At 27.2% G+C, this 25,364-nt stretch overlaps 6 protein-coding genes across 6 annotated transcripts; 2 read left to right on the top strand and 4 right to left on the bottom strand.

Moving 5' to 3' along the window:
* Positions 1-2,933: 2,933 nt before the first annotated feature.
* LOC134835503 (pickpocket protein 28-like) lies at positions 2,934-4,763 on the bottom strand. Its single transcript, XM_063850381.1, has 2 exons — positions 4,582-4,763; positions 2,934-4,524 (listed from the first exon to the last, which is right to left on the bottom strand). The coding sequence occupies exons 1-2, from the start codon at positions 4,761-4,763 to the stop codon at positions 2,934-2,936; spliced, it is 1,773 nt and encodes a 590-aa protein (XP_063706451.1).
* Positions 4,764-5,126: 363 nt separating this feature from the next.
* On the bottom strand, positions 5,127-7,008 carry LOC134834308 (cytochrome P450 4C1-like). Its single transcript, XM_063848930.1, has 4 exons — positions 6,385-7,008; positions 6,214-6,283; positions 5,529-6,163; positions 5,127-5,471 (listed from the first exon to the last, which is right to left on the bottom strand). Exons 1-4 carry the CDS (start codon positions 6,941-6,943, stop codon positions 5,218-5,220), a joined length of 1,518 nt encoding a protein of 505 aa, XP_063705000.1. The 5' UTR covers positions 6,944-7,008; the 3' UTR covers positions 5,127-5,217.
* Positions 7,009-7,394: 386 nt separating this feature from the next.
* On the bottom strand, positions 7,395-9,260 carry LOC134835502 (cytochrome P450 4C1-like). Its single transcript, XM_063850380.1, has 4 exons — positions 8,702-9,260; positions 8,502-8,571; positions 7,836-8,452; positions 7,395-7,779 (listed from the first exon to the last, which is right to left on the bottom strand). The coding sequence occupies exons 1-4, from the start codon at positions 9,258-9,260 to the stop codon at positions 7,502-7,504; spliced, it is 1,524 nt and encodes a 507-aa protein (XP_063706450.1). The 3' UTR covers positions 7,395-7,501.
* Positions 9,261-9,604: 344 nt separating this feature from the next.
* LOC134835501 (cytochrome P450 4C1-like) lies at positions 9,605-11,364 on the top strand. Its single transcript, XM_063850379.1, has 4 exons — positions 9,605-10,163; positions 10,251-10,320; positions 10,379-10,995; positions 11,051-11,364. Exons 1-4 carry the CDS (start codon positions 9,605-9,607, stop codon positions 11,305-11,307), a joined length of 1,503 nt encoding a protein of 500 aa, XP_063706449.1. The 3' UTR covers positions 11,308-11,364.
* A 4,293-nt stretch (positions 11,365-15,657) lies between these two features.
* Positions 15,658-16,323, top strand: LOC134835500 (GDNF-inducible zinc finger protein 1-like). Its single transcript, XM_063850378.1, has one exon. The coding sequence runs from the start codon at positions 15,658-15,660 to the stop codon at positions 16,321-16,323; it is 666 nt and encodes a 221-aa protein (XP_063706448.1).
* Positions 16,324-20,278: 3,955 nt separating this feature from the next.
* Positions 20,279-24,621, bottom strand: LOC134834837 (uncharacterized). Its single transcript, XM_063849627.1, has 4 exons — positions 23,962-24,621; positions 23,296-23,460; positions 20,776-20,809; positions 20,279-20,713 (listed from the first exon to the last, which is right to left on the bottom strand). Exons 1-4 carry the CDS (start codon positions 24,011-24,013, stop codon positions 20,527-20,529), a joined length of 438 nt encoding a protein of 145 aa, XP_063705697.1. The 5' UTR covers positions 24,014-24,621; the 3' UTR covers positions 20,279-20,526.
* Positions 24,622-25,364: the final 743 nt, after the last annotated feature.

Here is a 25,364-nt window from a genome sequence, read left to right as displayed (position 1 = left end):
AAACTGTGTCAAAAACTGTGTCAAAGCCAATTTTGTCAAATTTTGCTCCAAATGGATAAAAATTTATCAGAGAGGCTCTAATTTATCATTTTTAATCATTTTATAAGTCAAAACTGCCAAAAAATTGAAACTGAAAAAAAAAATTGCTGCCAAAAAATTGAAACTGAAAAAATTTTTTTTCTTTGACATAGTTTTGTTTTGAAAACTAAATCAAGAGCAAAAAAACTGTGTCAAAAACTGTGTCAAAGCCAGTTTTGTCAAATCTTTTGTTTCATAGTTTTTTTTTGAAAACTAAATCAAGAGCAAAAAAACTGTGTCAAAAACTGTGTCAAAGCCAATTTTGTCAAATTTTGCTCCAAATGGATAAAAATTTGTCAGAGGGCTCTAATTTATCATTTTTAATCATTTTATAACTCAAAACTGCTAAAAAATTGAAACTGAAAAAAATTTTTTTCTTTGACATAGTTTTGTTTTGAAAACTAAATCAAGAGCAAAAAAACTGTGTCAAAAACTGTGTCAAAGCCAATTTTGTCAAATTTTGCTCCAAATGGATAAAAATTTGTCAGAGGGCTCTAATTTATCATGTTTAATCATTTTTCAACTCTAAACTGCCAAAAAATTGAAACTGAAAAAAAATTTTTCCTTTGACATAGTTTTGTTTTGAAAACTAAATCAAGAGCAAAAAAACTGTGTCAAAAACTGTGTCAAAGCCAATTTTGTCAAATTTTGCTCCAAATGGATAAAAATTTGTCAGAGGGCTCTAATTTATCATTTTTAATCATTTTGTAACTCAAAACTGCCAAAAAATTGAAACTGAAAATTTTTTTTTCCTTTGACATAGTTTTGTTTTGAAAACTAAATCAAGAGCAAAAAAAACTGTGTCAAAGCCAATTTTGTCAAATTTTGCTCCAAATGGATAAAAATTTGTCAGAGGGCTCTAATTTATCATTTTTAATCATTTTATAACTCAAAACTGCTAAAAAATTGAAACTGAAAAAATTTTTTTCCTTTGACATAGTTTTGTTTTGAAAACTAAATCAAGAGCAAAAAAACTGTGTCAAAAACTGTGTCAAAAACTGTGTCAAAGCAATTTTTGTCAAATTTTGCTCCAAATGGATAAAAATTTGTCAGAGGGATCTAATTTATCATTTTTAATCATTTTATAACTCAAAACTGCCAAAAAATTGAAACTGAAAAATTTTTTTTTCTTTGACATAGTTTTGTTTTAAAAACTAAATCAAGAGCAAAAAAACTGTGTCAAAAACTGTGTCAAAGCCAATTTTGTCAAATTTTGCTCCAAATGGATAAAAATTTGTCAGAGGGCTCTAATTTATCATTTTTAATCATTTTGTAACTCAAAACTGCCAAAAAATTGAAACTGAAAAAATTTTTTTTTCTTTGACATAGTTTTGTTTTAAAAACTAAATCAAGAGCAAAAACACTGTGTCAAAAACTGTGTCAAAGCAATTTTTGTCAAATTTTGCTCCAAATGGATAAAAATTTGTCAGAGGGCTCTAATTTATCATTTTTAATCATTTTATAACTCAAAACTGCCAAAAAATTGAAATTGAAAAAATTTTTTTCCTTTGACATAGTTTTGTTTTAAAAACTAAATCAAGAGCAAAAAAACTATGTCAAAAACTGTGTCAAAGCCAATTTTGTCAAATTTTGCTCCAAATGGATAAAAATTTGTCAGAGGGCTCTAATTTATCATTTTTAATCATTTTGTAACTCAAAACTGCCAAAAAATTGAAACTGAAAAAATTTTTTTTCTTTGACATAGTTTTGTTTTGAAAACTAAATCAAGAGCAAAAAAACTGTGTCAAAAACTGTGTCAAAGCCAATTTTGTCAAATTTTGCTCCAAATGGATAAAAATTTGTCAGAGGGCTCTAATTTATCATTTTTAATCATTTTTAACTCAAAACTGCCAAAAAATTGAAACTGAAAAAATTTTTTTTCTTTGACATAGTTTTGTTTTGAAAACTAAATCAAGAGCAAAAAAACTGTGTCAAAAACTGTGTCAAAGCCAATTTTGTCAAATTTTGCTCCAAATGGATAAAAATTTGTCAGAGGGCTCTAATTTATCATTTTTAATCATTTTATAACTCAAAACTGACAAAAAATTGAAACTGAAAAAAAATTTTTTCTTTGACACAGTTTTGTTTTGAAAACTAAATCAAGAGCAAAAAAACTGTGTCAAAAACTGTGTCAAAGCCAATTTTGTCAAATTTTGCTCCAAATGGATAAAAATTTGTCAGAGGGCTCTAATTTATCATTTTTAATCATTTTGTAACTCAAAACTGCCAAAAAATTGAAACTGAAAAAATTTTTTTTCTTTGACATAGTTTTGTTTTGAAAACTAAATCAAGAGCAAAAAAAAAAAACTGTGTCAAAGCCAATTTTGTCAAATTTTGCTCCAAATGGATAAAAATTTGTCAGATGGGCTCTTATTTATCATAAAAAAATATATTATAATTTTTTTTGTGTTTTTTTTTGGAAAAAAAAATTAAATGAAAAATTTTATAAATTAATAAATTTAATAATAATTTATTATAAAAAATTAATTAAAGTAAAAAATTAAATTAAAAATTTTAAATAAAATAATTAATAAATTAACAAAAAAAAAATAAAAAAAACTAAAATTAATAAAAAAATAAATAATAATATAAAAATTTTTAAAAATAATACTTAATTTTAAAACAAAAAAAAAATTTATTAAAATACTCAAACAAAAACTCGTTTTGACCCAAAAACATGCGCTCCAGTGTACCGTTACTAGTCGAGCAACTCTCTTCATTGACTAACTTTATTTCTACTCATATTGTACACACATGAACTCATTAATTATAACTTACCATTTATTACAAACCGTTTTCGTTTTTTTACGAGTTACAAAATTACTCACAAAAAAATAACTCGACTTTGACCAAAGTTACGACTGAAACTCATCTTGAATCACATCAATGGGCGTCAATTTTCGCTTTTCCAAAAACCGTATCGTGCAAAAGTAAAAGATTTCAACAAAACTCAGGAACGAGAAACCCATAATGCCGCCAAAAATACCTCCCCATTGAGCAATAAAGTCCGCAAAAGTGTACGTTGTGAATCGCTTCATCGGCAAAAATTGCGTTTTGGAGTAATAAATATGCAAAAAAGACGCGTTCCAGCTCAGGGGTTCAAATTTAACGTGTTTCCGAAATTCTGAATAATTTGCGAGAAATTCGTCTTGAAAATGCGTTTCACTTAAATCATGAGGAATGTCATCCGGATCCGTCTTCATGAGGTAAATTTTCTCAATAATTTCAGATTTTCGCGTTTCTGACAAAAAATTTTCTTCATTTTCGGAATTTTGTAGATTTTCGGTTGAACGACGTCGAGTATGGTGAACATCGGAGAGACGAACTTGAAATTCCAGCGAATTGCAGTCGTTTAAGCAGTTACAGTCGCCATCTCGTTTTTCGCTTTCAAAGGACCAAATGCTTTGTAAAAGTCTCAAAGTCTGTGATAAATTGCATTTTTTCGTGTTTTTCGTCTGTGGCATGAATTCCGGTAAGCAATCGTATTTCCGTTCAGTTGCGTTGATGTAACACTCGAATTCGCAATTATTTTTCGTGTATTCCAGGAAATACTTGAGCTGACGTTCATCGGGAAAGTAACAATCGCGTACCTGAGGCAAATAACGTCGCAATGCGTCATCCGTTATCACGACATCCGGTTCGACGGCGACAAAAAGTTCCCGTTGCTCACTCAGTTGCATGCGAAATCGATTAGTTTGGTCCCACGGAAGCTCAAAGGGACTATGAACGTAAAAAATAAAATCCGGTTGACATATTTCCTGCTCGAATTCCGCATGGGAATGCATTTCCAACTGAAAAATTTGATGAGTTTGGTTGACTCGGTGCAAATTTTCCGATTTTTGGTCGTTTTCGAAGTACGTGATGTTAGGAGGAACGAAATTAGGCCTCAAACCGAGTGGATATTCAACTTCAGGTCGCAGAATTTTCTCCTTTGGCAACATATTGAAAGAGTAACAAAGCCCAACATCAAGTAAATGACGATGGAGCTCCGTATCGCACATCCAATCGCTGTTCCGCTTCACTCCTTGACACTTGTACAACGAAAAACTCGAGGGCAAGAGGAAATTTTCATTAAAAATGTTCTCATCAATATCCGGAATGTCATTAGGAAACCTGTCACTAGCTTTTGATAACTCAGCTAAACGAGATCCAAGTTGACTGAAACACGTTTGAGTCATTAACTTGAACAATTGCAACTTTTCACGTGACATTGAGCCAAATCCATCATCAGAAGCCTTTGAAAGCACATCAGAAAAGTTAAATAGCTCGTTATGAGGCATTTGAAGGGGACAAATAGTGATTGCGGGAAACGGAAAATCCCGAATTGGAATGAATTTTTGCTCGAAATCCATCTCGATTGGGTTATTGCGCCATTTTTCGACAATAGGAACTGCGAGAACGATGGCTAGAATGACAAATCCAATGACGAGGGTGATCCAAAAAAGACTGAAAATGAAAAAATAATTAAAAATTTAATGATTTTTGTTAAATTTCAGTATTTACCGATCAAACCGCTTTCGAATTCCGATGTATTGTACCCCGTGAATCGATGTGCAGCTACAAAAGTCGAGAAAAGTTTCTTTTAGAGCGGTTCTTGTGTCGATTTTGGGTTTTTTCTTCTTTTTTAGCTTCATGGATAAAGGTCCCATTTGAGCAAATTCGACAGATGGAACGGTTGAATCCATTGTTGGTGAGTAACTGAAGTAAAAACTGCCCAGAAAATATTTTTATTGCAGTTTTAGAGGAAGTTCTGATATGAAATTCATTTCCTTTGAGATAATTTGATTAAAAATTTATCAAAAAAAAAATTTTTTTTAAATTAAAATTGTTACTTTTCTAAAATATTTTTTAATTTTTTTTAAATTTATTTTTAATTATTTTTTAAATTTTTTTTTTTTAATTTTATTTTTTAATTTTTTTTTAAATTATTTTTTTTTTAAATTTTTATTAATTATTTAATTTAATTTTTATTTATTAAATTTTTTTTAATACAAATTTTTTTTTTATTAAAAATTATTTTTTATTTTTTTTTTTTTTTTATTAATTTTAATTCAACCCACGTAAGTCCCTAAAATACTTTTTTGACCCTTAAACCAACTTTAAATACCAAAATTTTCTTTTTTTTTAGCTAAAAATGAATCAACGTGTCTCTAAAATCAATTGAACTCCATAAATGGGACGCGCCACGATCTCCTGAATGACTTTCATATCCTTAAGAGGTACCGGCGACTTGATCTTATAATTTCTGATCATCGTGGAAAGCATAACTTTCTCTTCGAGTTGTGCAAATTTTTGTCCAATGCAGTTTCGTAATCCAGCACTGAAGGGAATGAAAGCGTATGGATGCAAGTTTTTCTTGTTTTCGGGCAAAAAGCGATCAGGATCGAATTTTTCTGTGAAAAAAATTAAATTTTCATCAAAAAATTCGTTTTGAATTGAAATTTTCTTACCTGGATCTGGAAAATATCTTTCATCACGACTACATCCATAGATCCCAATAGAAACGCCCGCTCCAACAGGAATTTTATAGCCAGCGACTTCAAATTCTTCGGTTACTGTACGTCCTACATTCGCTACTGTCGGTAAAACTCTCAAACATTCCTTCATAACCATATCCATGTACTTCATTTCTGACAAATTCTTGTAAGTCGGAAGCTCTTTGGAGTCTCCAAAAATATCAAGTTGTTCTTGGTAAAGTTTTTCTTGCACTTCTGGATGTAATCCGATCAAATAGAGCGCGAAAGCAGCAGAAACTGTCGTTGTGTCATGCCCACCGAACATAAAAGTGTCAACTTCTTCCCGGATATCTTTGTCCGTGAAAAATTGTCCCTTATCCGTTTCATCGAGAACGAGATCTAAAAATGCTTTACGTTTGCGTTTCATTCCAAAATCATCATCATTGACGTCAATTTTTGGAATAGAAAGTCGCTTTCGAAGTGCCTTGCGCTCCTGAATAATTTTATCGGTAAAGTCATGAAGAGTTTTTAATGCTTTTCGACTTCTGGTTCCTAAATTCGTTAAGGAGAAAATCCATTCGTTGGTCAAAAGAGGTGTCAACAATCGTTTCGTGTTAATAGTGCAAATCCTGAAAAAAAGAAAATTTTAGAAAAATCCAAACTAAAAAGATGCTCTTACTCTTTAACCGCTTCAGTGTAATCACATTTGCCGGTCTCTTGCGTATTCATCTGTATGCCCATTGCCGTTTCTAAAAAAGAGACAAATTGAGAGAATGACTCGCACTTTTATGTGAATCCCGTTAATTGTGTCATCTTATCAGTTTACATATTTTTGCAGCTGTTTACTCACCGCAGATGATATCCAGAGCACAAAAATTCAAATAGTCAAAAATATCTACGGGTTTTCCCGTATCAGCCACATCTCTCAACTTTTCAACCAGAATTTGACATTTTTCAGCAAAAACATCACAAAATCCCTCCAAGATGCTAAAATGAAAGGTTGGAGTCAAAAATTTACGATGTGTATGCCATTTTTCGCCAGTTCCTGTTACGAGCCCATCTCCAAGCCACTTTCTAAACTCCAGATCGTAAAAGGGACCCTTTTTGATGTTCGAAGTAGATTTGAGAACTTTTTCCACGTATTCTGGGCGTTCCAAGTTGATTTGAGCGAAACCCATGAACCAAAGACGATAAATAGGTCCATAGGTTGCACTTCGCTTTTTCATGATGTCGAAAATTTCATCACGATTCGCTCGCATTGTATCCCACAAAGTCCCGATAATGGGATAAGCTTTTGGTCCGGGAAGACGATTGACGGTGTTGACAAAACGGCGCCATTTCAGAAACTTGTCGATAGCGTAAATTATTAAAATTGCAGTAAGAACGTAGATTACTAATGAGATATCCATAGTTGGTTGAAAAGCTATTAAATCAGATAATTATATCTTGATACAAAAAATTGCACGCTAAAAAGAATTACAACCAGACAATAGCAGAGTAATGAGTAGACTGACTCTGATGCAATTTAATCTAGTTGCATTTTACGTATGAGAAGTTACTCTCAATTTGAGAGAGTTTCTTATGTGCATTAAAGAGAGAATGTCGTATCAAGCTATTAAAAACGATATGAGAATGTAATTCATGAAAACTGACTTGAACATGTGCTTTAAGCCCTATAGACAATGGTTTATGGAGTTCAAAACAACTAGCCTGTTATGTCATTCAAAACAGCTTTGTAGATTCGCAAACTTGCTATTTTTAATTTGTGCAAATTGACAAAATTACTCTGAGCCAAAGAAGGCTTTGAAATCTTTTGAAACTGCTAACCATATATGTTACCAAAAACCTATTCACTTCAGAATGGAATTTCAATTTTATAGCATTTAGTATGGATTGATCAAAGACATAAACATAACCTAATAGATCCAAAGGTTCAAGCTTCATTGTTAACTTTTGAGGTTATATAGTTAGTTAAGACCTTTTGTTGAACTTTGACGTTTCTCCAAAATGATATGAACTCCATTAATTGGTCGAGTTACAATCTCCTGAATGACTTTCATATCCTTAAGAGGTATCGGTGACGTTATTTTAAAGTTTCTGATCATCGTGGAAAGCATAACTTTCTCTTCGAGTTGTGCAAATCTTTGTCCAATGCAGTTTCGTAATCCAGCACTGAAGGGAATAAAAGCATATGGATGCAAGTTTTTCTTGTTTTCGGGCAAAAAGCGATCAGGATCGAATTTTTCTGTGAAAAAAAATTAAATTTTCATCAAAAAAAAATTTTAATGAAACAAATCTTACCTGGATTTGGGAAATATCTCTCATCACGACTACATCCATAGATCCAAAGAGAAACACTCGCACCAACTGGAATCGTATAACCTCCAACTTCAACTTCTTCAGTTACACGACGCGAAACTTTTGGTACAGATGGAAATATTCGCAGGCATTCTTTGATAACCATATCCATGTATTTCATTTCTGATAAATTCTTGTAAGTAGCAAGTTCTGTAGAATCTCCAAAAATATCAAGTTGTTCTTGGTAAAGTTTTTCTTGCACTTCTGGATGTAATCCGATCAAATAAAGCGCGAAAGACATTGCAGCTGTTGTTGTATCATGCCCAGCGAACATAAAGGTGTCAACTTCTTCCCGGATATCTTGATCTGTGAAAAATGGTCGTTTTTCTGTTTCATCCAGCACGAGATCTAAAAACATTTTTCGTTTCTTGCCCGTTTCAGTTTCTCCTGAATTGGAAAGTTCTTTTCGTAACGCTTTTCGTTCCTTTATTACTTTTTCCGTGAAATCATTGAGGGTTTTGAGAGCTTTACGACTTCTTGCTCCATAACTTGTCAAAGCAAAAATCCATTCAAAACGCAATAAAGGTGTCAGAAATCTTTTAGTGTTGATCGTACAAATCCTGAAAGAGAGAAAATAAAGCAAATGTGAGAAACAAGAAATTCTCTTACTCTTTGATAGCTTCTGTATATTCGCTTTTACCGGTCTCTTGCGCATTCATTTGTATGCCCATAGCAGTTTCTACAAAGAAAGAACAACAGAGATAATTTATTACGCATCACAGGTTAAACACAAAACATTGAACGATAAGTCTTCTTATCAATGTTTACATTTTTTTTTTGCAAATTTTTTTGTTCAGCTGATTACTCACCACAGATGATATCAAGAGCACACCGATGTACATAATCAAAAATTTCGACAGTTTCTCCCGTATCTGCGACTTTTTTCAATTTTTCGACCATAATTTGACATTTTTCAGCAAAAACATCACAAAATCCCTCCAATATGCTAAAATGAAAGGTTGGTGTCAAGAATTTACGATGTAAATGCCATTGTTCGCCCGTTGAAGTGATAAGACCATTGCCAAGCCACTTTCTGAACTCATAATCGTAAAATTGACTTTTTCTGATAATTGTCGTTGATTTGAGAATTTTTTCGACATGTTCAGCGCGTTCCAGTTTTATATCCGCAAATCCCATCAACCAATAGCGATAAATTGGGCCATAGAGGGCGCTGTGTTTTTTCTGAATTTCTAATATTTCGTCACGATTTGCTCGCATTGTCTCCCACATTGTACCGATGATGGGATAAGACTTTGGTCCGGGAATGCGATTGACAGTGTTGACAAACTTTCGCCATTTTAGGAACTTGTCGAAAGCGTAAATTATTAAAATTACAATTATTGCAAGGAAAATTTTTGAGATATCCATAATTTTCAAGTAAAAAACTTAAATCTTGTTAAAATTAATTTAAACACAACCGAAGAGTAGAAAGGAAGCTGAGTGAATGATTCAAGTTCAAACGTCAAATTCTATTCAACGTAAAAATTGTATAACGGTTATTTACTGAGATAAGGTTAAGCGGTATTTCTCTCTTCTTCTTATCACAAAAAACTCTCTCTTCTACTTAAGTTATCTCACGTAAAATAGCGTTAGACAATTTTTAACTTGAAATCAGGTTTGATATCTGAATTTACGCTCATTGAATCAGTTATCTTGCTATTGTTCGGTTGTGCTTTAATTAATTCTTATCCAAGTTTTTTACCTTGAATATCATGGATTTCTCCTTAGTCATCTACGGATTTACAGCAATTTTAATAATTTACGCTTTTGACAAGTTCCTAAAATGGCGCCATTTTGTCAATACTGTCAATCGCATTCCCGGACCAAAATCTTATCCCATCATCGGTACAATGTGGGAAACGATGAACGCAAAACGTGATGAGATTTTTGACATTATGAAGAAACGCACCGAAACCTATGGACCAATTCATCGTTTGTGGACCTCGGGATTTGCTGATATCAGAATAGATCGTGCTGAATATGTCGAGAAAGTTCTCAAATCGACGACAAATATCAAAAAAAGTCAATTTTACGATTATGAGTTCAGAAAGTGGCTTGGCAATGGTCTCATTACATCTACAGGCGAACAGTGGCATATGCATCGTAAATTCTTGACGCCAACCTTTCATTTTAGCATATTGGAGGGATTCTGTGATGTCTTTGCTGAAAAATGTCAAATCATGGTCGAAAAACTGAAAAAAGTTGCTGATACGGGAAAAGTTGTAGACATTTTTGACTATGTGAACCTTTGTGCTCTTGATATAATTTGCGGTGAGTAAATAGACTTTATGATAAAAATTAAGTTGTTTAAAATGTGACATAAGGCAAACAATGATAAATTATCTCTCTTGATTGTAGAAACTGCTATGGGCATACAAATGAATGCGCAAGAGACCGGCGAAAGTGAATATACGGATGCTATTAAAGAGTAAGGAGTAAGAGTAAAGAGCAAGAGTAATAATTTCACAATTTTCTTCTTTTTTCAGAATTGCAACTGTCAATGCGTGTAGATATTTTAAACCCCATTTGCGTTACGAATGGATTTTCGCTTTGACAAGTTATGGAGCAAGAAGTCGTAAAGCTCTCAAAACCCTCAATGATTTCACGGAAAAAGTAATAAAAGAACGAAAAGCTTTGAGAAAAGAACTTTCCAATTCAGGAGAAGCTGAAACGGGCAAGAAACGAAAAATGTTTTTAGATCTCGTGCTGGATGAAACAGAAAAGCGTCCTTTTTTCACTGACAAAGATATCCGGGAAGAAGTTGACACCTTTATGTTCGCTGGGCATGACACAACAACAGTTGCCATGTCTTTCGCGCTCTATTTGATCGGATTACATCCAGAAGTGCAAGAAAAACTTTACCAAGAGCAACTTGATATTTTTGGAGACTCCAAAGAGCTTCCGACTTACAAGAATTTGTCAGAAATGAAATACATGGATATGGTTATGAAAGAAAGTTTGAGAGTTCTTCCGACAGTTCCAAGAGTTTCACGTCGAATAACCGAAGAATTCGAAGTTGATGGTTACACAATTCCAGTAGGAGCGAGTGTTTCTATCGGAATTTATGGATGTAGTCGTGATGAGAGATATTTTCCGGATCCAGGTTAGAAAATTTTGTTTTTAAACAAATTTTTTGATAAAATTTAAATTTTTCACAGAAAAATTCGATCCTGATCGCTTTTTGCCGGAAAACAAGAAAAACTTGCATCCATACGCTTTCATTCCCTTCAGTGCTGGGTTACGAAACTGCATTGGACAAAGATTTGCACAACTCGAAGAGAAAGTTATCCTTTCCATGATGATCAGGAATTTTAAGATCACGTCGCCGGTACCTCTTAAGGATATGAAATATATTCAGGAGATCGTTTCACGTCCTATTGATGGCGTTAAATTAATTTTGGAGAAACGTGAATAATTTTGAGAATTTTTTTAAAAGAAATTTTAGTTGAAAATCGAAAAAATTAAGTCAAATCGGAAAATTTTCAAAAATCTTTAAAAAAATCTAAAATTCTTGATTTTTCTACAAAAACATCAAAAAACTTTTAAAAAATAAATTAAAATTAAATAAATTAATTAAAAAATAAATAAAAAAAATTAATAAATTAAAAAAATTAATTAATTAATATTTTTTTTTATTTTTTAATATTTTAAAATTAATTAATTGAATTGATTAAAATTAAAAATAAATTAAAATAAAATTTTTTTTTAATTTTTTAATAATTTTAAAATAATTTCAGTATTAAAAATTTAAAAAATTTGTAAAAATTTTTAAAAAAAATTTTAAATTTTAAACAAATTTTTAATAAAATTTTTAAAAATATTTTTTAAATTTTTAATAAAATTTTTAAATATCACTTTTAAAAAAAATTTCTCAAAAAATAAATAAAAAGAAATAAAATTATTAATTATTAAAATTATTTTTAAATTTTTAATGTATTATTAATTTTTAATGAAAAAATCAACTTTTCGTTAAGTAATAATAATAACTTTAATTCGACTTTAATATTTTTTTTAAATTTCTGCACAGTAAACAATATCTCTCAACTCATGTTTCGGCATCACTTGAGCAATTCTCGGATTTTTCATAAGGAACAACGCCAAACGCCTCCACTTAGCCAACAATCAAATGTCATTAACAGGCCAAGCGGGAGCGAAAACCGGATCCTATTGCTCTATTATCCTCAAATACAGACATTTTGGGAACATGTGATCGAAAAGTTGCCTTTTCCTTCCTGCAGTGCCGTAAACATTCAAAATCTAAAAGAAAAAAATATTTTAAAAATTAATTTTCATGAAATTTCAAAGTAAAAAACCTTCAAACGCGAATAATATTCATTAATAATCGGCTGAATTTCATCTCCAACTCTTTTGCAGCAGCGCATCTCCAACTTTGTGAGTCTCTTAAGCCTCTCGCCGATCATCGTAACAGACTTTTCCGTAATAAAATCATTCATACTGATATCCAAGACCTCGATCGCAGGACAATTTGTTGTGATCGCGTCAATTCCAGCATCAGAAAAGGTACAACGCACGAGATGAAGCTCCTTTAAATTCAACAAATTCATTTTCGCCAGTTGTTCATCCGAGACATTCGGAATTTCCGTGAGATGTAAGCACTCTGAGGGCCTGAAGATTCGAAATTGAGGGGATTCCGCCCGTGATTTGTGAGCAATTTGTCATTTTCAGGTATTTCAAGTCGCGTAAATTGTTTGTAATGGCTTCCATTGAAATATCTGTCAAATTAAAGCCAAAAGCGATCGACAACAGCGTCAAATTCGGAAAAGTTAAGGTGAGTAAACACAATGCTTCGTCATTTATATTCAAATTATCGATTTTTAGCTCTTTTAGGGTCGGATAGGCTTGTCCCGTTAAATTTTCCAAAATCACTTCCGAGGTCAAGGCGCGACAATAACTCAGATCCAACGTTTGAATTGAAGCTAAACGATTGTTAACCATCGCCCGAAAGAGGATTCCGACAATTTCGTTCGTGGCATTTGTGTTGTACATCTTCACGTGTTTCAGTTTCTGCAACTCGTCGCAAATGCATTTCATCATGACTTCATCCAAGTGACTATATTCCGTCAAATCCAGCTCTACAATGGACTCTTTTTGACTTCGAAGGAACTCCAAGATGTTCAAAAGACGGGATTCTTTGACGTAAAATCGAGCCAAATTGAATTTTCCCTGTCCCTCGACCAAAATCCTGTTCAAACTGGCATCATCCAAATAATATTCGAGAATTTTCATGGTTTTTAGTGATTCGCCATGCTCTATAAGGTAATCGATCATCGCATTTTCGAGTTCGTCTTGGATTTGCATGTGAAGAAACTCGAAATGACGCAAGTTTGGCATGATTTTCACCAAATTTTTGAACTCTTCGTCAGTTAGCTGGTCATTAAATTGCAAAGTTAGTTTTTCCAAAGCATCAATTTTGATTTCTTGATCATCTCTTAGTACTCCCAAATTCTCACAACTGTAAATTTCGAGCCTTTTTACGTTCGGCGTGTGTTCCAAAATGTCAAAAATGCTCAGTTCGAACACCGCATTGCAAAAACAAATATTTTCCATGTAAAATCCAAACTTTTCGAAATACGGCAAAAGTTCGTCGTTCACCATCACACCCGAAACAAGCAAATTTTTGTATTCCCGAATGCCCAAAAGGAACTCCTGGATGAAACTTTTGTCGCCCGAAGCCATGTACTTGGCATTTATGTGAAATTTTACGTCGTCGATGAAAAGTGTCGAGATGTCAAACAACGTGGAACATACTTGTCCAAGCATTTGCCGATCAGCGGGATTCAAATATTTGAAAATGTGAATAATCATCTGTAAAAAAAATGAAATTAACACGCGATTAGTTTTTTTTGTGTTTTTTAAGGGAAAGTTGCACGTGAAAAGTGTCTTGCGTGTCTTTCAATGTCAATGGAATTTATTTTATTTTTTGTTTGTTCGGTTGTTAAGGAGATAACTTTCGCTGATATGAAAAATTGAGACGTAAATACGGTTTTTGGGTCTTTAAAAATAATTTTTTAAGGGAAATTTGGGAAAAAATGATGAAAAAAATTAAAAAATTACCTCAGTTGATAAATCCATGAGACTCGTTTGATGATCTTCGGAAGTTGAAGTGCAAGATGAAAGCGAAGTATATTCTTCTTCGAGGTCAATTGATTCCATTTCTTCCATTTTATGATGAATTTTGTTATTTTTAATGGATTTTTATTTTTTTAATTTTTTTAGGTTTTTGCAACTTTTTTTTAAGATGCCTTGAAGGAACAGACTGTTGTATAATAACTGACGGAAAGTAGCTTCAGAATAACTTTCATAAGGTGTCTGTTTGTATTTTGAACGAAATTTAGGACATGCGCTGTTCAAAAGAAGCATTTTCGGATTCAAAATTGGCAGTTATGGAACTTTTGTTTGAAAATTTTCATTAAAAAATGGTAATTTTTGTCATAATTATTATTTTTATTAAATTAAATTTTTTGTTTCTAATGATAATATTAAAAAAATTAAATTAAAAATAATTTTCGAATTAAGAAAAAAAAATTATTTAAAAAAATTTTTTTTTCATTCATAATTCTCAAAAAATTTTTTGAAAAAAACTTATTTTTTGATTAAAAAATTAAATAAAAAAAAATAAAAATTAGAACAAATAAATTTATTTTATTTAAAAATATTTATGAATCTTAAAATAAAATAAAAGGTAAATATTTAATTAATTTTTAAAATATTTTTTTTTCTAAATTTATTGTCAAGCTATATGAAATTATTTAAAATATTTTTATTTAGAGTTACAAAAAATATTAAAATATGCCAAAATATTTAAAAATTATTTTAAAAAATAATTTATTTTATTAGTTTAGTTAAGTCTTGAAAATTTTAAATGTTTTATGAAAAATATAAAAAAATAAAATTTGGAATGATTTTAAAAAAAGTTAAATTTTTATATCAATTACGTCATAATTTTTAGAATTTTCGAAAATTTTTATAATTTAATTAATTTTGCTTTAAATTTTTCTTTAATATTTTTATTTAATTAAAAATATTTTTCGAATGTTGATTTTTGTTAAAAAATTACTTTAAATTTTTTTTTATTATTTTTTTCCTAAACATATTATTTTTTGTTCATATATTAAAAATTAAATAAAAATTTAATATTCAAAATATATTTTTTTAAATATTTACTTATTAAAAAATTTTAAAAATTAAAAAAAAAATAATTTTTTTATTAAAATTTTTTAATTTAGATTTATTTTCTACTAAATAAAAGTAAGTTTTTTTTACTAAAATTAAAAAATAAATAATAAAAAAAATTGAATTAAATTATTTAAAAATTTAAAATTAAAAAAAATTAGTTCATTCAATAGTTTGCAAGGTTTTGAATATAATTTTTTTTTTATAAAATTAAAATTTGAATTAAATTTTAAAAATATATAATAAAAATATATCATTTAGGCCTAATTTTTATTATTATTATTTTTTATTAATTTTATATTTTTTTATTCATTCATATTAAGCGGCATAATTAGATTTATGTTTTTTTTTTTTGTTATATTTTAGGCTCAAAATTTTACGATTCACAATGAAAAAGGATATTTAGTGACTCAAAATGAGCTCCTGAGATACAAAAAGTACTTTTGATGACTCATAAAGTGTCTTTATCATCTAAATTCCTTAATATAAAAAGGTACAAATGAAAAATTTAGTCATTAACGAACAAACAATCAAAGCGAAAACATCAAAAAAATCCAAAAATCATCAAAAAATGAATCCACTTCCAAGTTTATACCAAATCTGTCGTACTTGCACGATGCCCAGCACCATCGTCTATCCAATTTACGGCTCTTACAATCTCGACTACATCCTTAGCACACTCTTCCATATCAACATCACGCCCGAAGACAAGCTCCCAAAAGTTGTTTGTGGTCCCTGTTTCCGCAGCATCGCCAATACCGCCATGCTACAGCAAAAATTCAAGGCAGCTGAATACCATTTGGCGCAAAATTTGGTCTCAACGCCGCAACTTCCTCGTGAAATCGAGCAACAAATTACGATAAAAGTCATCGAGGAACCTCGTCCGATGGATTTGACGAAACAAAAGCGACCTGAGAAGACGGAAAAGCCCCCGAAAGAGTATCAACGAGTGAATAAAAAATACATTTGCAAGCCATGCAAGAAGGGATTTACGGATAAAAAGTTACATTTTCGGCATATGAGACTGTTTCATGCAACGGCGAACTATCCGTGTGACATTTGCGAAGCAGATTTCGATAGCAGACACAAATTGGGGTTACACAAGTCTACAGAGCATTGGAATCATTTTCCCTACAAATGCGAATATTGTTCGTCGGACTTTAAGCAGTTCACGATATTGAAGAGACATATTTTGGAGCAGCATAATAAAGTTATAAATGGTGAAATTGATTTTTAGACCAATAAAATAAAATATATTAATTTTAATTAAATTTGTTATTTTTTTTTAATAATTCCAATCAAAAAATTCACCCAAAATGAGAAATTTAAAAAAAATTAATTAATTAATAATTAATAAAATAATTAATAAATTAATTTATTTAAAAAAAAATTTAAATAATTAATTTTTAAAATTATTTATTTTTTTAAATAAAAAATATTCTATAAAATTATTTTAAAATTAAATTAATAAAATAAATAAATTAATTAAAATTTAGATATTTATTTTTAAATAAAATTTATATAATCAATTAATTTATTTTTTTATATTATTTATTATTATTATTTTTAAATAAATATAATTTTTTAAATATTCAATTTAATTAAAAAAAATAATGAGTCGAAAATTCATATTAAAAAATTAAATAAAAAAAAAAAAAAATTTTTTTTAATAAAAAATAATTAAAATTTCATTAAATATTTTTTAAATTATTTTTTATTTAATTAATTAATTAAAATTATTTTAATAAGATAATTTAATTAAATAATTTATTAAATTATATTAATTTTAAATTAATCTCATTTTCATTTTAAATAAATATAAATTAATTTTTATTTAATTTTTTAAAAATATTATTTTTAAAAATATTATTTTATTTAATTTATTTTTATTTTTTTTTTTAATTTTATTTAATTAAAAAAATAATAAAAATTTGATATTAAATAAAACACAAAAAATTCTTTTTAAATTTATTTTTATTAGATATCTGGTTTTAAAGGCATTCAAAACTATAACAACTATTTCCAATTCATTTGACAATGTTCTTTCTTTTGCAATATATTTTTTTAAATGTAATGTTGTTATTTTTTATTATATCTTTTTTTTATACTATTTTATACAGATATTTATTTATTATTAAAATTCTCGATCTTCGTGTGTCTGTGTATGTGTGTGAATTATTGAAGTGTACTTCATTTTAATATTTTTTTTTTAATTTTTTTTCTCGTCACTATCATAATATTATCTAAAAAGGCGCGCATAAGTGCAATTATCATACATATATATATAAATATTTACTTTCATATATATATTTATATAGTTTGATTTCCTTCATTTTTTTTAAATAAATTTTAATTTTCAAAATTAAATTTGGATTCTGCAAAAATAAATTATTTTTTTTTAAATTAAATAATCTATGGCCGGGTTCGATATAATTTTTTTTTTAATTTTTTATATTTATTATTTTTTTTAATAATTTTCTTGAATCACGACATTAATTTTGAACTGTATACCCTAAAGTCTATAAGTTCTAGACAATTATTGCATCACTATATCTTAATGTTGATAACTTCGTCTTATTTTAATAATTATTATTATTATTATTTAATAAGCAAGTAACATGTTAGATGTCGAAAGAAATCAAAATTGCAGAAAAACATAAAAATTATTAAAAAATATTTTTTTACTGCAAAGCGTTTTTATTTAAATCTATGAACATTGGATTTTTTGTATTTTTGTTTTAAATATATTATTTATATTTTTTTATTTTAAATATAGATGATGAATTTTTATATTCTATATTGAAAATACAAAACAGCGAACGACCGATTCTTTTCTACATAACGTGATATTCTTGCTATTTCAATCCAACTTTTGTTTGTTATTGATGCTTTCAATCATTTATTTATTAGAATTTATTGATTTTATTTATGTTATGTATTTTTAGTGGACTCGTTTTTGTATCGTTTGGGAAAATAAATTAAATTAAAATAATATTCGAGCCAAAATTGATTTTTTTTTCATCAATTCAAATTTATTTAATTTGTGTTGAATATCGATTTATTAATTTTTTGTAATTTTTTTTAATAAATTAAATAAAATACTGATATGAAAATATTTTTTATATATTTTTTTTGTATATTTTGATATGTTTTAATTTAATTAAATTAATTTATATTTTTTTAAATAAAATAATATTTTTAATTTAATTTCATTATTAATTAATTAATTTAATTAATTATAATAAATAATTTTAATATTTTTTTTAAATTTTAAAAAAATATAAGAAAATGGGAAAAAATCCAATTTTTCATAAAAAAAAAAATAAATGCTCAGGCTTATATCATCATCATTCCTTAACTTTATCCAAAAAAACTCGCGTGGTTATCATTACCCTGTTTTTAATTATTTTTTTTTAATATTCATCATATGTATTTTTTTTTATATTTTTTTTTATTAATGCTCAAAGCAGTTCTATTTTTTTTTTTTGTCATAAATATTTATTACAATAGAGAAATGTTATTTTTTTTGTGGATGGGTCACTACAAAAAATTATAATAATTTTTTTTCGCCTGTAACATATAAAAAATCTTGACTTATATTCTATCGTTTTTTTTTATTTTTTTTTTATTATATTGATATTAATTATTATTAATATTAATAATATTATTTATTTTTAATATTATAGCAACAAGTAATTTTTTTTCTTTCTTTCCTACAACTAAGCAACCATTTAATGTATATTTTTTTTATTTCTTTCTTTTTTTATAGGTACTTGATGACATTATACGTGTGAGTTTAATTTAAAAAAAAATTGGAAGAAAAATCTGGTAAATTAAAAAAAAAATTAAAATAAATATTTATTGAATTTTTATTAAACAATCGATAAAAGTGAGACAAAAACATGTGTTTTTTTGTGTAATTTTTTTTTTCATCGCAACCATAATAAAAATAATATATAATGATGATCATGCTCTATTTATAAGGTTGTTTTTGTTTATTTTGCCAAAATAAAATACAAGTTTATAAATCATTGAATCAACAACATACGTGAATTTTGTTGTCATTTTATGCATTTTCTCTATATCATTATGTAGTAGTTAATAATAATATGTATGTTGTTTATGTTTAAATATATATATATAATATTTTATTTTTAGATGAGAATTTTTAAGATTTAACTTTATTATACATGTACGAGCACATTTGTCGCGATTATTATAATAAATATTTTTTGCATGCATTTCGCACGACGACAACGCTTGTCTAGTATTTTTTTTTTAGTAGAAGTAGAGAGAGCATACAACCGAATTCATGTATTTTGGACGCATTCCGTTACTTTACGTGTTTTTGTATAAATAAATAAATTAATGTTTGCCAAATGAACAAAAAAAAATATCGAAGCATCATGATGAGGTTGGCAGTAGATTTTGTGCCAGAGATTTTTTTTTATGGAGGGTCAGATTTAACCTCTGACGATGGTTTTTGGCCTCACTCAATTTCTTCACACATTTTTTTTTAAATTTTATTTTATTTGTTATTGATCGTGTATGAATTTACGAACATGCAAAAAAATTTATTTGCAGAAAAAATAATAAAAATAGAAATTTTTTAAAGAGCATTCGGGCTGGCTGAGAATTGTTATTTATTTATAGATTTTACAATGATAATAATAATTTATTATTTGCTCGGCAGTCTATTTTTTCATATATATTATTATAATTATTTCATTAATACATTTATTATTTGTTTTATTTTTAAATAAACTTCACCTTAATTTCTTCGGGTTAATTATATAGAAAAAAATTGTCAAAAAAAATTATTCGTGATAATAAAAATCATAATTTATTATTTTTTTTATTTATTTATTTTTTTCCTTATTTATAAATATATAATAATATATTTTTTTAATAATAATTATTATTAATATTTATAAGTAGGTAGGTATTGCAAATCAAAACTATTTAAAACTAGTCGATGTGGATATTTTTTATTGTTCAATATTTTTTTTTTATTTTTTAATATTTTGTTTTTATAAATTATTTAATTTAATTCAATTCAATTGGATGCATTACTAAACTACTATTATTTATTATGTTTATTTTTTTTTAATTATATATAGATCATTGAAATTCGACTATATATTCACTGTAATAATTTTGAGTCACTATTTTTTTTTTTATTATAACTAAATTTTATATATTTTTATTAATTATTTCTATTTATTATGATGAAAACAATTTTATTGATAAAAATTTCAACATTGTTATAATTATATATAATTTTTTGCGTGAAAGAGTGATACATTAGCTTTTTCTCTGATCCGATCACATTTTTATTTAATTATTTTTTTTTCGTCGTGAATTGATTTTTTTTGTATTTTATGTTTTTTTTTTAATCTATAGAAATTTTTTTAAATAAATTTGATGATTTTTAATCAAATTATAATAGTTTTGGGTAAAGTATCGATAAAATCAATAACATTATTACGCTAATTACTTTATTGAAAGTTATTAAGGAGGATGCTGTGTTGCATAAATCTGTTGTGCAAGCACAATACCATGCGAATACGTCGTGCGTTCCGCTACGCTTGACGCATTCCTTATCGTCACGTGGATCAGTGATGTAGCTAAAAATTATAAATTAGATTTTTTTCTGTGGATTTTGAATTTTTTTTTGAAGGATACTTACCCACATCCTCGAACAACTCGAATTTTGCCATAAACTGAAAAAATAAATGAATTTTATTAAATTTTATTTAAATTTAAAAAAAAATATATATATTAGATTAATTTATTTAATTAATTTAAAAATATTTTAAATTAATATTTAATTTTATTTGAAATAAATTAAAAAATAATTAATTAATAAATAATATTAATTAATTAACAATATTTAATTTTTATTTTAAATTATTTATTTAAATTATTATTTAAATTTTATTTTTAAAATAAAAATAATTAAAATAACAATTTAAAAAAATATAAATTAAATTAATTTATTTAATAAATATTTTTTTTAAATTAATTAAAAATTAATTAAAAAATTTAATTTAAATAAAATTAATTAAATTAAAAATATTTTTAAAAATAAATTTAATTTAATTTTTTTAAAAATTGATTTTAATATTTAATTTTAATTTTTTAATTATTTAAAATTAAAATTTAAAATTAATTTAAATATAAATTTAAAAAAATATTTTAATTTTATTTATTTTTATTAAATTTATTTAAAAATAATTAAATTTAATATTTATTTTTTTAAATTTATATTGTTAAAGTATTTTATGACGTCACAAAAAATTAAATAGACTAAAAAATGCATTTTAACGACGTCATTATTCAATATTTTCCTCCCACACAACTTTTCATTCATATTTCTTACACAAGAAAAAAAACATTTCCCGTGCTCTTTGTTCCATTTAACTAAGCTTTAAGATAAAACGACCTTGACACATAACATTTAAATTATAATATCGTCGTTGACGAGGAGTGTTCGTAGCCCGAGAACGAGAGATACCCATAAACATAATAACAATATCGTAAAAAAAAATTAAACCAACAACTGGTGAAAATCGATTTTTCTACATTTTCCCCATGATGCTACCCCAGTCGAACATATTTTTGCAACGAAAAAAACCAAACTACAAGACTACTGATATTATTATTGGGGTAATACGAAACTACCTTGTTTGCTTTTTATTGTATCGATCCGCATATGTATATTCATGTGGAATTTTATTGCATTCGGAGATATCAATTTCGCACGTAAATTCCGAGGTACACACAGCACGCAACACATATCAGATGTGAGTTTTCCTACTATTTAGTTAAAGGGAAAAGTGCCATATTTTTATTGTCTTATCGGGCACACACACACAGGTCAGTGCAAAGTTAAAGGTGAGCATGTTACATTAATTAATGTTACGTAAAGTTTTTGTTACAAGTTGTTTGTCGAAATTTATTTGCAAATTTAGTAACGATAATTAGATTTTGAGAAATTTATCGTTTTTTTAGACATTTTCTATAAAAAAAAAATTTTAAATAAAATATCGACGGTAAAAAAGTTTAAAATTAAATAAATTTATTTTTTTGCTTAAAAATCATTTTTTAATTTATTTTTTATTTAATTTTAAATTATTTTAATAAAGTTCAAATAAAATTAAATAGAATTAAATAAAAATTTAATTTTTTTAAAAATTATTTTTAAAAATTTTTTAATTAAATTTTAAACGATTTTAAATATTTTTTTTTTATATTTTTTAATTTTAATGATTTTGTTAATAAAATTAAATTTTAGATATTCTAATAAAATTCATGAATTGAAAAATTTATTTTATAATGAAATTATTTTTAATTTTTTTTAACTTATTTTTTTTTTAATTTTAATAAATTTATTTTTTTTTTTAATTTAATTATTTATTTTTCTCTTTTTTTGGTTTGTAGTAATAAATATTTTAAACAAAGAAAAAAAATAACTTTTCAAAAAAAAAATCGTAATCTGTACAATTTTTTACGGTCGCAATTAAAAAAAATTAATAATAAAATTTAATAAAAGAATTTATTTGAAGTTTTTCAGCAAAAAAAAAAAACTAATAAAAATTGACAGATTGTAAAAAAATAAAATTTTCATAAATTTCATATTTTTCTGTCTTAACAGTTAAAATTAAATAAATTAAGGAACCAGAATTATTATGAAAAACGTATTTTATTCTTTATAACTTATTTAATGTGTAAATTATTCGAAAATAAAAAAATAAATAAATTTTATTATTAAATTATGAAAAATATAAAATTAATTATTAAATAAATTATTTATTTCAAAATTTTTAAAGTAAATTAATTTATTTAAAAATAATAAAAAAAATTAAAAAATGAATTTTTAACAAAATTTCAAGCATTTATTTAATTTTTTTTAAATTTTTATGATTTTTGAGAATTTTTAAATTTAAAAAAAAAAAAAATAAAAAATGGAATGAAAAAAATATTAAATAAAAAAAATTAAAATAAAAATTTTGTATTAAAAATCGCAAAAAATTAAATTTTTACAATTTCTGTCAAAATATTTCCTTCAAACAAAAAAAAAAAAATTAAAATGACTGTCAAAACGTTCACATAAATTACATAAAAAACATCCCGTCCCATTCGATTAAATCTCTCACAACCAATATAACGAAACGCAAAACTAAAATTAAAATGCCTCGAAGGTTACCTTTTTGTGTTGTTTTCCTGCACAAAACTGGCTCGACGCCTGGCATGTGTTCAAGGGGATTCAGATAACTGCAATTAACTTGTCCAATGCTGAAGGAATCAAAGGGATCTCCACACCGAGGATCAAACTCTGAGTTACACGAATGGCAAAGAAGAGCATTTGAAGCTGAAAAATACAAAAAAAGTCATCATTAAATATTATTATGTAATAACGTCAAAAAAAATTACTTGACCACGAAATTTACAAAAGTTACGAAAAGCCACGGAAAATACGTAACTCAGAAGAAATTCGGAAAAGAAAAAGAAATCGAATTTTCAGTCGGTATAAAAGTAAATGAGGTTACACCATCGCCCAATATATATATATATAAAAATATGTGTATAATGGGTAATATACGATATATTTTGCTAAGTAGAAGTATTATAGTGGATGGATGAAAAAAAAAGTTATATAAAGACCGACCGCTAATACCCATCATGTAAATTTAGGTGAACTCTATTGATTTTCCGTGTGCGTAGAGTTTTATTGTATTTTTTTTTATTTAATTAATACATACAAAAATAATTTTGTTGGCTCAAGGGTGATTAACAGGACTTGGACACGACGATTTTTTTTTCATAAATAATTAATGACGCGGGATACACAAAAATAAAAAGGGGAACTCACCTGAAATTCCAATTGCGAAAGCAATTAATGCTAAATATGTTTTAGACATCATGTTTATTGTTCGTTTATGTTTTTTTCTTCGTTATATCAAAATTATGTAACAATGGCAATTTTCTTGCGTTTTTCTTTTTTTGGGAAACTTTTTGTAGTTAATTAACGGCAACTTTTACGAAATTATTCAAATAAACGAAATTATTCCCGTTTTCAGCTGTCGAGAGGATAAAAAATATATTTTGTACAGGTGATTATATAACCGCTTCTGCAGCCATAAAAGGAAAATCAAATGTTCATCAAATCCCTACACGATGTTGTGCATACATAGACACACAGCACGCTTATAGTCACAACGATTTTCTGAGCAAATAATTCCTTTTTTTCGGATTTTTGTTCCTCAATTTTTTTTCGAAATTTTTTTTTCACTCGTATCCACTTTTTTAATTAATTAATTTTGCTCAGCTCTTGTTTTACGGAAAAAATCCACTTTTTTCAGTTAAACCTTGGATATATTTTCCAACACATACACGACCCGTGTATACAGTAGATACAATAATTTTCCTTCTTCAAAAAAAATTATTTTGTGTATTTATGCGATCACTGCTGCTGCTGCTGCTGTTTCTGCTGCCGTCGTCGTCTCCGTCTGATGCCTATTATGTTTAAGGATCCTCGATGTGCACTGAGTCTCTGCATGCACTTCGGAAACAACTTTTCCCGTTTAAACTGCCAGTTTTTCTCTCTCTCTCGTGAGAGAGCGCGCGCTCTTTCCACGAACTTTGTCATGCGCAAACGAGGCACGTGATTTCCCCTGCGACAATAATGTCTTCATAAATGTCCATTGCTGTGCTGTTTATCTATATGGCAAAAGTGTCACCGGGAAATTTGTGTGTCGGCAAATTCTTTGCTTTTGGCGATGATTGAGACATTCGAACGCTCTCTGGACTGCAGGATTCGAGGAAAAGTGGCGAGAGAGGAAGTTGTATGAAAAGAATGTATATGAAGGAAATATCCTTGAAGTTGCGGTTTGGGTTTTTTTGAAAATTATTTGTTGGTTGAGCAGTTGAGTTTAGACAAATCAAAAGAACTGAATGAGATTTGCTTCAAAAAATTTGATTTTTTTGATGAAATTTTAACTTGATGGAATTAACCATTAAAATTTAATCAAAAAATCAAATTTTTGAAGCAAATCTCATTTAGTTTTTTTTTTATATTTTTATTAATAGGTTAGGTTAGGTTTGAGGATGCATCATTGCGGTTCGAAGATCTATTGTGATTTTTTAATTTTTTCTCATTTTGATTTCTACAAAGGTGAATCTAAACAAAAATGATCAACTTTTTGAAACTTAAAAGTTGATCATTTTGGTTTAGATTCACTTTCGAAGTGAAATCTTTTTAATGTTGGGAAATAA

Source organism: Culicoides brevitarsis, chromosome 3 (genome assembly GCF_036172545.1).
Source record: "Culicoides brevitarsis isolate CSIRO-B50_1 chromosome 3, AGI_CSIRO_Cbre_v1, whole genome shotgun sequence".
Lineage (NCBI taxonomy): Eukaryota > Metazoa > Arthropoda > Insecta > Diptera > Ceratopogonidae > Culicoides > Culicoides brevitarsis.
The sequence above is the reverse complement of the archived record's forward strand: the minus strand, read 5'-3'. Positions and strand labels throughout refer to the sequence as shown.

What these genes read in the sequence shown, in the direction of transcription:
- LOC134835503 (XM_063850381.1), bottom strand. Translation starts at nt 4,763, where the DNA reads ATGGATTCAACCGTTCCATCTGTCGAATTTGCTCAAATGGGACCTTTA. An exon ending in ATTCGAAAGCGGTTTGATCG is followed by an intron (nt 4,525 to 4,581) that starts GTAAATACTGAA and finishes TTTCATTTTCAG; the next exon opens with TCTTTTTTGGATCACCCTCG.
- LOC134834308 (XM_063848930.1), bottom strand. Translation starts at nt 6,943, where the DNA reads ATGGATATCTCATTAGTAATCTACGTTCTTACTGCAATTTTAATAATT. An exon ending in TACACTGAAGCGGTTAAAGA is followed by an intron (nt 6,164 to 6,213) that starts GTAAGAGCATCT and finishes TCTTTTTTTCAG; the next exon opens with GATTTGCACTATTAACACGA. An exon ending in AAGATATTTTCCAGATCCAG is followed by an intron (nt 5,472 to 5,528) that starts GTAAGAAAATTT and finishes TTTTTTTCACAG; the next exon opens with AAAAATTCGATCCTGATCGC.
- LOC134835502 (XM_063850380.1), bottom strand. Translation starts at nt 9,260, where the DNA reads ATGGATATCTCAAAAATTTTCCTTGCAATAATTGTAATTTTAATAATT. An exon ending in TATACAGAAGCTATCAAAGA is followed by an intron (nt 8,453 to 8,501) that starts GTAAGAGAATTT and finishes TCTCTCTTTCAG; the next exon opens with GATTTGTACGATCAACACTA. An exon ending in GAGATATTTCCCAAATCCAG is followed by an intron (nt 7,780 to 7,835) that starts GTAAGATTTGTT and finishes TTTTTTTCACAG; the next exon opens with AAAAATTCGATCCTGATCGC.
- LOC134835501 (XM_063850379.1), top strand. Translation starts at nt 9,605, where the DNA reads ATGGATTTCTCCTTAGTCATCTACGGATTTACAGCAATTTTAATAATT. An exon ending in TGCTCTTGATATAATTTGCG is followed by an intron (nt 10,164 to 10,250) that starts GTGAGTAAATAG and finishes TCTTGATTGTAG; the next exon opens with AAACTGCTATGGGCATACAA. An exon ending in TATACGGATGCTATTAAAGA is followed by an intron (nt 10,321 to 10,378) that starts GTAAGGAGTAAG and finishes TTCTTTTTTCAG; the next exon opens with AATTGCAACTGTCAATGCGT.
- LOC134835500 (XM_063850378.1), top strand. Translation starts at nt 15,658, where the DNA reads ATGAATCCACTTCCAAGTTTATACCAAATCTGTCGTACTTGCACGATG.
- LOC134834837 (XM_063849627.1), bottom strand. Translation starts at nt 24,013, where the DNA reads ATGATGTCTAAAACATATTTAGCATTAATTGCTTTCGCAATTGGAATT. An exon ending in TTTCGCAATTGGAATTTCAG is followed by an intron (nt 23,461 to 23,961) that starts GTGAGTTCCCCT and finishes TGTATTTTTCAG; the next exon opens with CTTCAAATGCTCTTCTTTGC. An exon ending in CGAGTTGTTCGAGGATGTGG is followed by an intron (nt 20,714 to 20,775) that starts GTAAGTATCCTT and finishes TATAATTTTTAG; the next exon opens with CTACATCACTGATCCACGTG.